Below are 10,720 nucleotides of genomic sequence, written 5' to 3'. Positions count from 1 at the left end.
GAAGATAATCTTTTTAGAACGGAGGGAGTATCATTTTATATTTGTGGAGATCAAAATATCCCCACGAGACTAACTGTTTATGGAAATTTAGAGGACATCACAAACAAGTTTCAATGATAGGACTATTCTTAACTACCTTCAGCTTCAAGTCACTGCTAAAAGATCACTATTTTTCTATTGAATTTCCCACTAAAAAATATTTAGTGACTATTTTCCGCTAAATGTTGGTGAGAAAAATCTTATTTTCATACGAAAAAATTAGAAAGTTTCCTTACATGTTAATGGGTATCTATTTCCCATTATGTGTTTTTTTAGTAAAATTGTTCGGTGGAAATAGCATTGAGTTGTACAAAGTAAGATATTAGAAGTCATCCTATATGTAGAGAAATATAGCAGAAGAAAAGTAAATCGAGAAACCTTCGCATGTGAATTTCAAGATCGTAACTAAGTTTCAACTAAAGAAGAGGAAGCTATGAAAAGGAGAATTTGATTATGGAAGAAAGACTTTTAAATCGACAAATGACTTACAATTGAGTTGGCTTGATTACAAATGACTAAGGCCTACCCCTATTTATACTGTCTAGTGATGCTTCAGATATTATTCTAGATACATCCATAAGCTAAAAGAATCATCTTTATCTCCACTCTCTAGATTATCTAGATTTTCTTTGGTGATAATTATCCAAGATCCTACACTAGACTATTCTAGATAATTCTATCCTCAACTATAAATATCTAAGTTAATCTAGAATTTCTAGACAATTCCTAAATACAATATATATCAAAGATATTATATTATAACTTTCTAGAAACTCTTTTAAATATCTAGATATTTTTGTTCTTCCAAAAAATTAACTTTAATTTTTCACACTCCCCCTTAAAGTAATTTTTTGGAAGCTATCCCGAACTTGTCGTGGAAGAACTCGGACGAATATTTTTTGACGTGCCTTGAAGAAGATCTCTGAATGTTTTCCCGACACTTCTTCCTTCTTCAAATGATGGTTTTCATAATTGGGCCTCCAAAGTAACATGAATATGCCTTGATAAAATTTTCATCTCCGTAGCGAGCTTCCTTTGCCACTATTTCTTATTGGCCTTTGCGAACCACGTGAATCATCTTCATGCCGAATTTTACATTCTTGAGTTTCCGGACTCCCCTTCTCTTAGCTCCTTAACAATTGTGTTATATGAAAAATCATTTATCCGACCATTAATTTGGTAGCACTACCATAGGATCCACCACTAATCCTTTTTCAAAGTGTTTGTCGGCTTCGGAGCATCCGAGAACCATGTTATTTCTCTCCATATGAAATCGAGCCTTCAACGTCAACCTCTTCATTTATTTGACCGCCGCTTCTCCAAAGCTTTCGCATTTGATCCGAGCTGTGATTGAGTCCGATATGGCGTATGATTGGAGACCTCAACTTCCACTACGACTCCCTCAATGCTTTCTCTAGAATGGTCACCATTTTCATATATAGTTTTAGAACCTTCGTATCAAAGTTCTACTTCAACATCCTCCACGTAATTACTAATTTTAAGATTGCTTCGTTGATTTCCTCGAAATGGTCAAAGTCCGAACATCTTTAGAGTTTTCCTTCTTTTTAACACACCGGTGTCTTCCTTCTCCACGTGATACCGTATTCTCTCGCTGTCACAATGACATCACAACCATTGTTTTCTTGGAAGTTGAAAAGTTTAACTTCATCTTCAGTGAGATAGACGGTGCCCAATCCTGATATCCACGATCCGGCCTCTTTCGAACCGAGAGAAGCCAAGGCATGAAGTCTCGGCTACAAAGCACCTTCCCCAGTTCTTGAGAACTCTCGCCTTGAGCCATGTAGGGCTTCACAAATCTTTTTATGTGTCCTACTTCACCACATCGATAACATTTAATAATCTTCTTGTTATTAGAATACCGCTTCATTTGGTGATTGACCCTCATGAAATTGAGAATGTGAACAAAAATTAATATTGTTTCCTTCCCTTTCTTTGATAGACACACTAGCCATACATTGGCTAAGCTCCTGGATGACAACAAATTCTCAGTCCTCCAAGGATGGTTGTTGAGCCCATCCTTGAATTGATGTAACAAAAGGAATATATTACGCACGAATGATAATATTCGTGCTTCGAGAGATAGCCTGGTATTTAATAAAGAAATCTGGAACATAAAAATCCTCAAAAAGTACTCGTTTAGAAAAAGATTACCTTGAGTTTCATTCTCCGATCCAAATCCTTGTTGAACGACAATATCTCGTGTAATAATAATATGATCAAATAAGTTGTGAGAAATGGACCTCTTTAGGATGAACTCTGCTTTAAATGAAGATGAACAACAGGACTTGTGTAACTACCATTAACAACATCCCGAAATCCTCTCCCGCGTAAACTATACATGTTTCCACAAATTAGTCGATTCAACAACTCCATCCCGATCCCTTTAACACGGCCGCTCAATTTAGAGAAACTAGTTGAATCTACCACAAACCTTTGAAAAAAAAGCCACTACTGAAGAAATACAGAAGAAAAGTAAATCGGAGAAACCTTCTGTTGTGAAGATCGTAACTAAGAAAGATTAAAAAGAAGCTTATGAAAGGAGATTTGATTATGGAAGAAAAGACTTTCTTAAATTGGCTGAATGACTTACAATTGGGTTAGTTTGGCTTGAAGCCTAAGTGACATTTATGCTGATTGTTTCAGATATTATTCTAGATACATCCAAAACTATTAGCTCCACTTCTAGAATATCTAGATTTTTCTTTAGGATAATTATCCAAGATCCTACGCTAGACTAATAATTCTATCTTTAAATATCACACACAATTCCTAAATACAATATATATCAAAGATATTATATTATAACTTTTCTAGAAACTCTTTTAAATATCTATGATATTTTTGTTCTTCAAAAAATTAACTTTAATTTTTCACACTATAGAATTCCCTAAATATATTGAATGCTTCACATTGTGTCGTATCAGAAAAATCCAACAAATTTGGTGAGTCATCAAGGAACAAAGTGTAATAAGTGTTTCCCATACATCAGAATGAATCGATTCAAAAGGAGCACTGAATTTATTGAGTTGGAGAGGAAAGATAACCGACGTTTTGTTTTTCCAAATGACAAACAGTAATAGAATTATTATCAAATGAAGATGAACAACAAATAAGTTTCCTACTCCCCGTGGCTCATATTAGTTGTCCACGTTACTAAAATTATCCGTCCTGAAATACTTGTCAATTTATAAAACCAAGATAAAATTAATTAAATTTTCCTATTTTGTCCTTCACATTAATTGTTTTTGAAAATAACTAATATTGATTATAGTGCAATTTATTGGAGAGAGATAACAGTAATGTAGTAAAGGGCGTGTAAAGGGGACAAGTAATATGGGACGGAGGGAGTATGAGCTAAGCACACATTTACAAACACATCAACGGTCTATTATCAATTTCAACACTTTTATTCAAACGCGTAACTGCTCACTCATAAAAAAGTTTCAACACTTAAAAATACTCATAAACTATTTTACAATCAGCTTAACCCAAACGAGCTCACTATATAATAGTCCCAACCTAAAAATTTACTGAAGAAGGTAAAAGAGGAGCACACAAGAAGGGTAAAGAGAAAATGCCAAAAGGCTTGTCCAAAGTGGATACCTGTTGCTGAATAATGCAAGAAGCCCAATTGTTGCACATGCCACCAAAACTATTAGCACTTGTGCTGAATAGTCCCAAGTTAAATCCTTTGCACACACTACAACCAATAGTGTTGTCATGCCCATGATGTTGTTCATGATCACTCCAACATATATCTGTTTGCCAAAAAGAAAATCAAACATTTTCCATAATCAAATGTTTTTCATTTATCTTAGTTGAAGGTTAATTTATAGAACCATTTCTTCTCCATTTAGATATTAGGCGATCCATCGAAGACTTCAGATTTGGAACGTAACCAGGATTTGAAGTTTATGAATTCTGAATTTGTCACAACATTCGTAGCTCGTTTCGTTACTAGGTTATCAATTAAATATTTATATATATTAATGAATTTCCTAATAAAGATGCAGAGTGTAAGCAAAAGCTACTAGGTTCGTGAACCAGAGAGGGGGGTAGAGCTAGAATACTGGTTACAAATTCGGACAAACTCAGGAGCTTTAGTCCGAACACTGCATTTGTATTAAGAAATTTATTGGTTATGTGAAAATCATTAATTTAGAACCTTTCAAAATATGCAACTTAAATGCACTATAATTACTGTAGCTCCGCCCTGGCAGTAAAGCTTATGAAATCCCTTGGACTCCCTCTATCCAAACCCGTACGTAATATTGTAGCTCTGCCCTGACGGTTACAATTCTTGTTATGAGGGAGAGAAAGAGTTAAACCTCTGAGAATGTCAAAGAAGCAGTTTTTGAGCTTTTCTGACTTGCTGGAAAGATTGCTGCTATAACCATTCTTGCATTTATAGCCACTGGTACTATCACAAAAGGAATGAGGAAAGATGGCATTCCAATTTCTTCAGACAACTTTCGAATACTAAATACAAGTGGTTTTGAGCACAAAGTCAGCATTGCAATCCCCAAAATCACTTGAAATACATATTTTCCCACCTCATAGACCAAATTTTCATCTTCATCCCACATAATCTAGAGACAGTAAGATTACATTAGTCAATTGTAAGGAATCTTTACATCGAAACTTTTGGAAAAAAATAATGAAGTGAAGGATAACCGTATGTACATGCGTATTGAATACTATATCGAATAATTAATGACGAGCTGAATTCATATTTTTCTACACATACACAGAAAAACTGGTGCGAATCGAATCTACATTAAAGAAGGAAAAATTGTTGATGATTCAATCAAAAATGAAAGAATTATCTTTATCCCAAGATAATCAAAGTGATCTTTAAACCATCAAATTTTCTTCAAATAATAATATCGAAAAGGTAACTTTCTAAATTATTTTAAATTTAGAAATATAATTAGTTTTAATCATTCTTAATAAGTTGATTTTTTTTCTATTTGAAGGAGTATGAAATATGTCAATTTCCCCCATTGAGCTGCCTGATTCAAAATCTTTCTTTGCATATACAGTCAAACCTCTCTATAATGACGTCGTTTGTCTGATTTTTTTTTTGGCTATTATAACATGAAAACAGTTACAGTCCCAAAAAAATTTGTCAGTACAGTGAAATATTGTTATAGAGAGGTCTGACGGTATATTTGTCAAGATAGAAGTAGGATAGATATTGCAATTTTACCTTGTCAAATTCATCAATGGCCCTCTTCTTGTCCTTGCAATTAGTCACTCGGGTTACTGTGTTGAGCCATCTTATCATCCCATGGATGAATTCCTGTTCATCGATCATGTCATTACGATCTGTATCGAAATCTTTCATCAACTTCATTACCGAATCATCGGTATTTAGTTGCACTTCTCCATATTTGACTGAACATATTAACCTTTCCAGTTCAGGCTGTGTTATGAAATTGTTCCCATTACTATCATATTGATGGAAGATTCTGCAACATTACAAGCAAAGATGAGGAACAGATAGGTCTAAAGCCTTTTTTGTCTCTATTTAGATGTGTTTAGTATGACAAAAAAGGAAAATATGTTCCATGAGGATGTCACATTTTGGTGTTTGGGTACCCCAATATATTTCCTACGAAATTATTTTCCATCAATAGAGGGAAAATGACTTCCCTCGTTTATGCGCGCCGGAAGTCATTTCCTTTAAACTATCTTAGTTTTTAGTGTTAAGGGTCAAAAACACACCTTAAGTATCACTTTTTTTTTAGTTTCCTACCTTAACTATCAGCTGTAAGAGTTTCCTACCTAAACTATCATCAACTAGTTTGCAAAACACCCCTCAACTATCTTAGACATTTTCCTTCAAACACACATCAACTATCAAGAGGTAGGAAAAGTCAAAAATTTCATGAAAACACTCTCGGATTTTTTTTTTTTTTTAAAAAGGTGATACTTGAAGTGTGTTTTTGACCCTTATCTCTATTTTTAACTTATTACTTTTGGAGACTACTATTAATCTTTACTATTAATATACATCTTTTTCCGAAAAAATATTTTCTAGTCACAAACTAAACACCAGAAGACATTTTCTAGGAAAATGTTTCCCACAAAAAATGGTACCCTTTTTTATCAGGGTAAGAGTCAAGTTCGTTAATGTCAACAAATCAGCCCCGTATTGATAGCGATTCAGATCACCTCTCAAAGCCTACCTAACCTAATTGTGTGTGAGCAATCAATTGTGACAAATTGACCGGTCCATAATTATGAGAAATGACATTCGTCATACTAAATGCGTATGATATTTTCTTGTGGAAGGAATCAGAAGGAACTTACTCTTTTATACGTTCAATATTGGGACTTCCGTCATCTTTGAGAATGTGTTCAGCTTCTAATGCTTGGCTTTCCACATGCTTCAAGATTTTTGCCATTCGTTGCTCGGTTTCAGCTATTTCATCTGTTTGCTTCTTAGTATACCGCTGAACAACCTGTCGAGATATAAGAAAATTTCTCAAATGAAGTTACATGTATTTGAAATTGAAGTGGAAAAATTTACAAAGAGTTAAAGCTGCATGCACAGACAGTGTAAAAAAGATGTATACAATCACCAGAGGCAGACCCAAGATTTGAAGACGACGGGGGCACCATTATCTTCTTCTCTTTTTCTCAAGAGGGCACCATTATCTTAAATATAATCATGAAGAGAGGAAACTAATTAAATGAAAAAGGGCGGTGCGGGTGGAAACCAAAGTAAAAAGCAAGATAAATCTGGAGATTCAGCTAAAAACGAAAAAACCCAAGAAATGCAACAAGTGGATTCAAACCCAGGTCATCACACACGGACAGAGGCACTAAGCAGCGAATTTGACCAGTGCCCAAGCCAGTTTTGGTGTGTCAGGGTGTCTAACGAGATAGATGAGTTTCTAAAGTTATATAGACATTATACTTTTTTTTTTTTTTCAAAATTGACGGGGTTGGGTGACCCCCCTTCCTTCCTTGCAGCTCTAACGATCAATTGGCAAAAAAGTAAGTTACTTGCTATAACAAGTTAAATTACATCGATAAATTTTTACACTGTCAGCGTGTACAACTTAAATCCAATTAAGAGCACCAAGGTACTAGTTTATGCTAACAAATAAGTGATAAAAGGAATATTACTGAAGTTTTTGCTTGCCTCATGCAAAATTCTTCTGGTAGTAGAATCATCACTTTTAGCTAACATCTTTGCTTCTTCTATCCATCTTTTGCATCCTTCTACAAACTCATACTCATCAATTCTGTTGTCATTGTTAAGGTCAAAGTACTTCAATATTTTGTAAATCGCATAGTCCTTATCCACCTTAACCTTCCCAGATTGCATATCAATCACCAAATTCTCCAATTCAACAAGTGTTATGCTTTTGTTTGCATCTCTATCTGTCTCAGCAAATAACCTGCAGAGTTTATAATTAGCCAACATCTTTAAAAAAACACTACTTCTGCCGTTTCAATTTAAGTGTCTTAGCGTGACTAGGCACGAAGTTTAAGTAAATAAGGGAGACTTCTGAATCTTGTCATCTTAAACTAAAAATGTGTAATGTACCAAAAAACCTTTTGAATCTTGTGGTGTTAAACAAGACATATAGAAGGCTGGAATTGGATTAAAAAATATAGAAAGAGGCTTTTTTTAAACATATTAAAAAGAAATTAAGACACTTCAATTGAAACAGAGGAAGTATTCTTTTCTCTCGAAATTACCTTTTGATGACGTGAATATCAGGTTCCCCTTGTTCATCGATGAGCATCCCTCTTGCATGCCTTTGCACATGTTGGAGAAAAGCAGCTAGCAGATTCTCATATTTCGAGTATTCTAAACTTCTTTCTTGAATCCATGGATCCAAAAGCTATGGAAAAACAAGAAGTTGAAATTTTCAAGTCAATAAGAATAAAGTCACACAATAAATAGACAGAGTTGATTACTCGGTCACTCAACTAATAGAAATTGTGCAAAGAGTCTCTTTTCTTTATTTTGTAATAGAAAGGTCACTCTGTTTTTGCCATTCCACACACAAATTGTGCAAGAAAGTCATTTTTCTTTACTTGATCGATCTTCTTAGTACTCAACTCTAAACAAAGATCTTATGTACTAACAAGTGCCCTATAATATTTTCAAGGTAAAATTTTGTTCTTCATCGTGTTCAATGTTTGTTTTAAATTTTGAATTCTTGAAATAATTACCTGATAAGTGAAGTATGACAGCAAAAATGTGACTGATACTACAAGTGCGGAGAAAATAACGATACGCCTTCCAAAGTATGTGTTGGAAGCATTAACAAGCAGCACTAGAGCAAATGGGATCAAGGAGAGAAGCATGAATCCAGCAGTGTAGTTTGTCCTTTTGTCAATTGTAACGCCATTATCTGTAAAATATTGAAGAAATTAAGATCCTAACTTAGGCTTCAATAATTAACAAGAAAACTTAAAGCTCTTTTAGCTTCTCTCTCTCTCAAGGATATTCTGTTTAGCCAAAATTCCAAAATCTGCTTATTTTGAAAAGTATTTTTTTATCGGAAGTGCTTTCGGAAAAGTATGTTTGGAGAATTGCAGTTTGTGTTTGGTTAATCAATTTGAAAAGCACTTTTGTCAATATTAGAGCAGTAATTTGTATTTGGCCAAGCTTCCAAAAGTGCTTCTGAGGAAAAACTTTTTTTTTTTTTAGTTTCTGAAAAACAACTTCTGCTACGACTCAAAAACACTTATTATTTCCCCCAAAAAGTTTGGCCAAACACCTTTAACATTCTAAAATAAGCATTTCTGACTTCCCAGAAGCTTTGCCAAACAGATTATGAAGGCTTGTAGAAAACTTACTCCTTAAAACCTGAAAACAGTTCAAACGTGATGATTCTGCAGGTTGAAAAGTTGATTTTTCATGCTTCTCTTTTGCGCCAAATATGACGCATATTCCCCACATAAAAGTGAGATTAAAGACCGTGGCTCCAACATTAGTGCTTACTCCATTAGAGACCTGATTCTGAGCTTTCTCTTTACTAGAAGCAACTCCAGATGCTACAAGAAAGTAGTACAATAATAGTAATATTAGAATCTTAAAACTACAACTAGTTGATCAGGTATAACAGAGTAGTGACTGTAAATAGAATATTCAGGTTAAAACAATTCAAAGATACTTTAATAAAGTGTGATATTGTTTGTTTTGGGTCAAGCCAGCACGATTTCCCACAAAAACCCTCATAAGAATATTCAACACCTAATAAGTGTACATAGGCTAAGGCACTAAGTCGGTCCCCAGGCCATCACTCTATCATTTTCATACTCGTCATGTTGACTATTGACTCTAACACCAGTTCTTGAGCTAAAACAGCCCAAAGATATTTTTTAGATAGTGTGATATTGTCCACTTTATGCCAAGCCCCCACAGTTTTCCCAAAATGACTTTACACTATTAAGAGTATTCAATACCTTATAAGTACTTCTCTTCAATTATACTTTTCATGTGGGATTTTATTCACACACCCAAAAAAGAAAAAAGAAAATGAATCAACGATGCAAATTGCATTTACTAACCGATCACCAAGATAATCCTTGGAAAAGCCTTCAAGATCTGAAACAGAGAAGCGCCGAAGATGCCAGTGCCAAGTATATTAAAGATCGTTGTGCTTCCATTCGAGACCAGTTTTTCTCCTACAATCAGCAAGTACTGATAGATTGCTATTAGGAAAATGAAACTTCCAATGCTATCAGCACATGGAAAGAAGCCATATAGATGGTCACATTTGCCATATGTAGCTTGATTTTCGACTCGATCAACTCCATCCGAGATAAATCGATCTGAAGAATTTAGTCTCAAAATCCTGCTTTGCACCTTACTAACAACAAAAATAAATGTGACTAAGTATAAGGAAAGGCTTGGCATTATTGCAGATATGAAGTGTATGTTACTATGACTACTAAGACTGAATGATTGAATCCATAGATAAATGTTATTTTTATAGTGGAAATTCTGCACTTTACTCTATAGACCAATATTAAAAATTGACTTGACATGCTGACTATAAAATTTAGCTATGCACACAACTGGAGAACTGGCCCCTACAAATCCCCTTTTTCTCCAAATATTTTTCCAAGACAAAAGAAAAGACTACACTTGTTTACAAGAGAAATCTGCTTCCTTTTACAATCTTGGCATATGAAAACGTAGTTGTACCATTCGAGATTATTATAATTCTCATTACCAAAAGAAGTTAAAATTAGCTAGGAACTTCGTCGCTAATCCGTTGCTAAATTGCTTGTAAATAACAAATTTTTTTGATAATCGGTCGCTAATCTTGATCAGCGACAGTTTTTGCTTTTTAGTTATAGAATTTGTCCGCTGCTGATTCCTATTTTTAGTAGTGGCTGCTGTTACTGTTTGGTTAAGTCTTTGGAAGTGTTCAGTGCTTTTGAGTTAACGGATCCTATTCTTCAACTGTTGAACTCCATCAACATTCAATAAAACTTGAAAGGATTTTTGGTTTAAAAAATCAATATCCAAAATCCACTGGTCTGACTAATCTAGATTCACTCTCAATAGGCCAACTTAGGGTATAATATGCTCCCTGCCAAGAAGTTCTTCATCTCCTAAATCCTGATTACTCAAATTAAGGGAAACTAAAGAATCAGAACAACTAATTTGAATTCCATTGAT

At 34.3% G+C, this 10,720-nt stretch overlaps 1 protein-coding gene across 1 annotated transcript; it reads right to left on the bottom strand.

The window, feature by feature from the left end:
- Window positions 1–3,423: 3,423 nt before the first annotated feature.
- On the bottom strand, window positions 3,424–10,035 carry LOC132037164 (sodium/calcium exchanger NCL2-like). Its single transcript, XM_059427635.1, has 9 exons — window positions 9,601–10,035; window positions 8,887–9,084; window positions 8,257–8,438; window positions 7,777–7,922; window positions 7,214–7,472; window positions 6,376–6,527; window positions 5,270–5,531; window positions 4,389–4,649; window positions 3,424–3,818 (listed from the first exon to the last, which is right to left on the bottom strand). Exons 1-9 carry the CDS (start codon window positions 9,947–9,949, stop codon window positions 3,588–3,590), a joined length of 2,040 nt encoding a protein of 679 aa, XP_059283618.1. The 5' UTR covers window positions 9,950–10,035; the 3' UTR covers window positions 3,424–3,587.
- Between the last annotated feature and the right edge of the window lie 685 nt (window positions 10,036–10,720).

This window comes from Lycium ferocissimum, chromosome 11 (assembly GCF_029784015.1).
Source record: "Lycium ferocissimum isolate CSIRO_LF1 chromosome 11, AGI_CSIRO_Lferr_CH_V1, whole genome shotgun sequence".
In the NCBI taxonomy this organism is placed as follows: Eukaryota; Viridiplantae; Streptophyta; class Magnoliopsida; order Solanales; family Solanaceae; genus Lycium; species Lycium ferocissimum.
Note: the sequence above shows the minus strand (reverse complement) of the source record. Positions and strands in the feature narration are given on the sequence as shown.

Bases quoted from the DNA above. Each gene is read 5' to 3' on its own strand.
- LOC132037164 (XM_059427635.1), bottom strand. From the start codon at position 9,949: ATGCCAAGCCTTTCCTTATACTTAGTCACATTTATTTTTGTTGTTAGT. The intron at 8,439-8,886 runs GTAAGTTTTCTA...AATATTTTACAG, and splicing joins CTGTTTTCAGGTTTTAAGGA to ATAATGGCGTTACAATTGAC. The intron at 7,473-7,776 runs GTAATTTCGAGA...TAAACTCTGCAG, and splicing joins GATATTCACGTCATCAAAAG to GTTATTTGCTGAGACAGATA.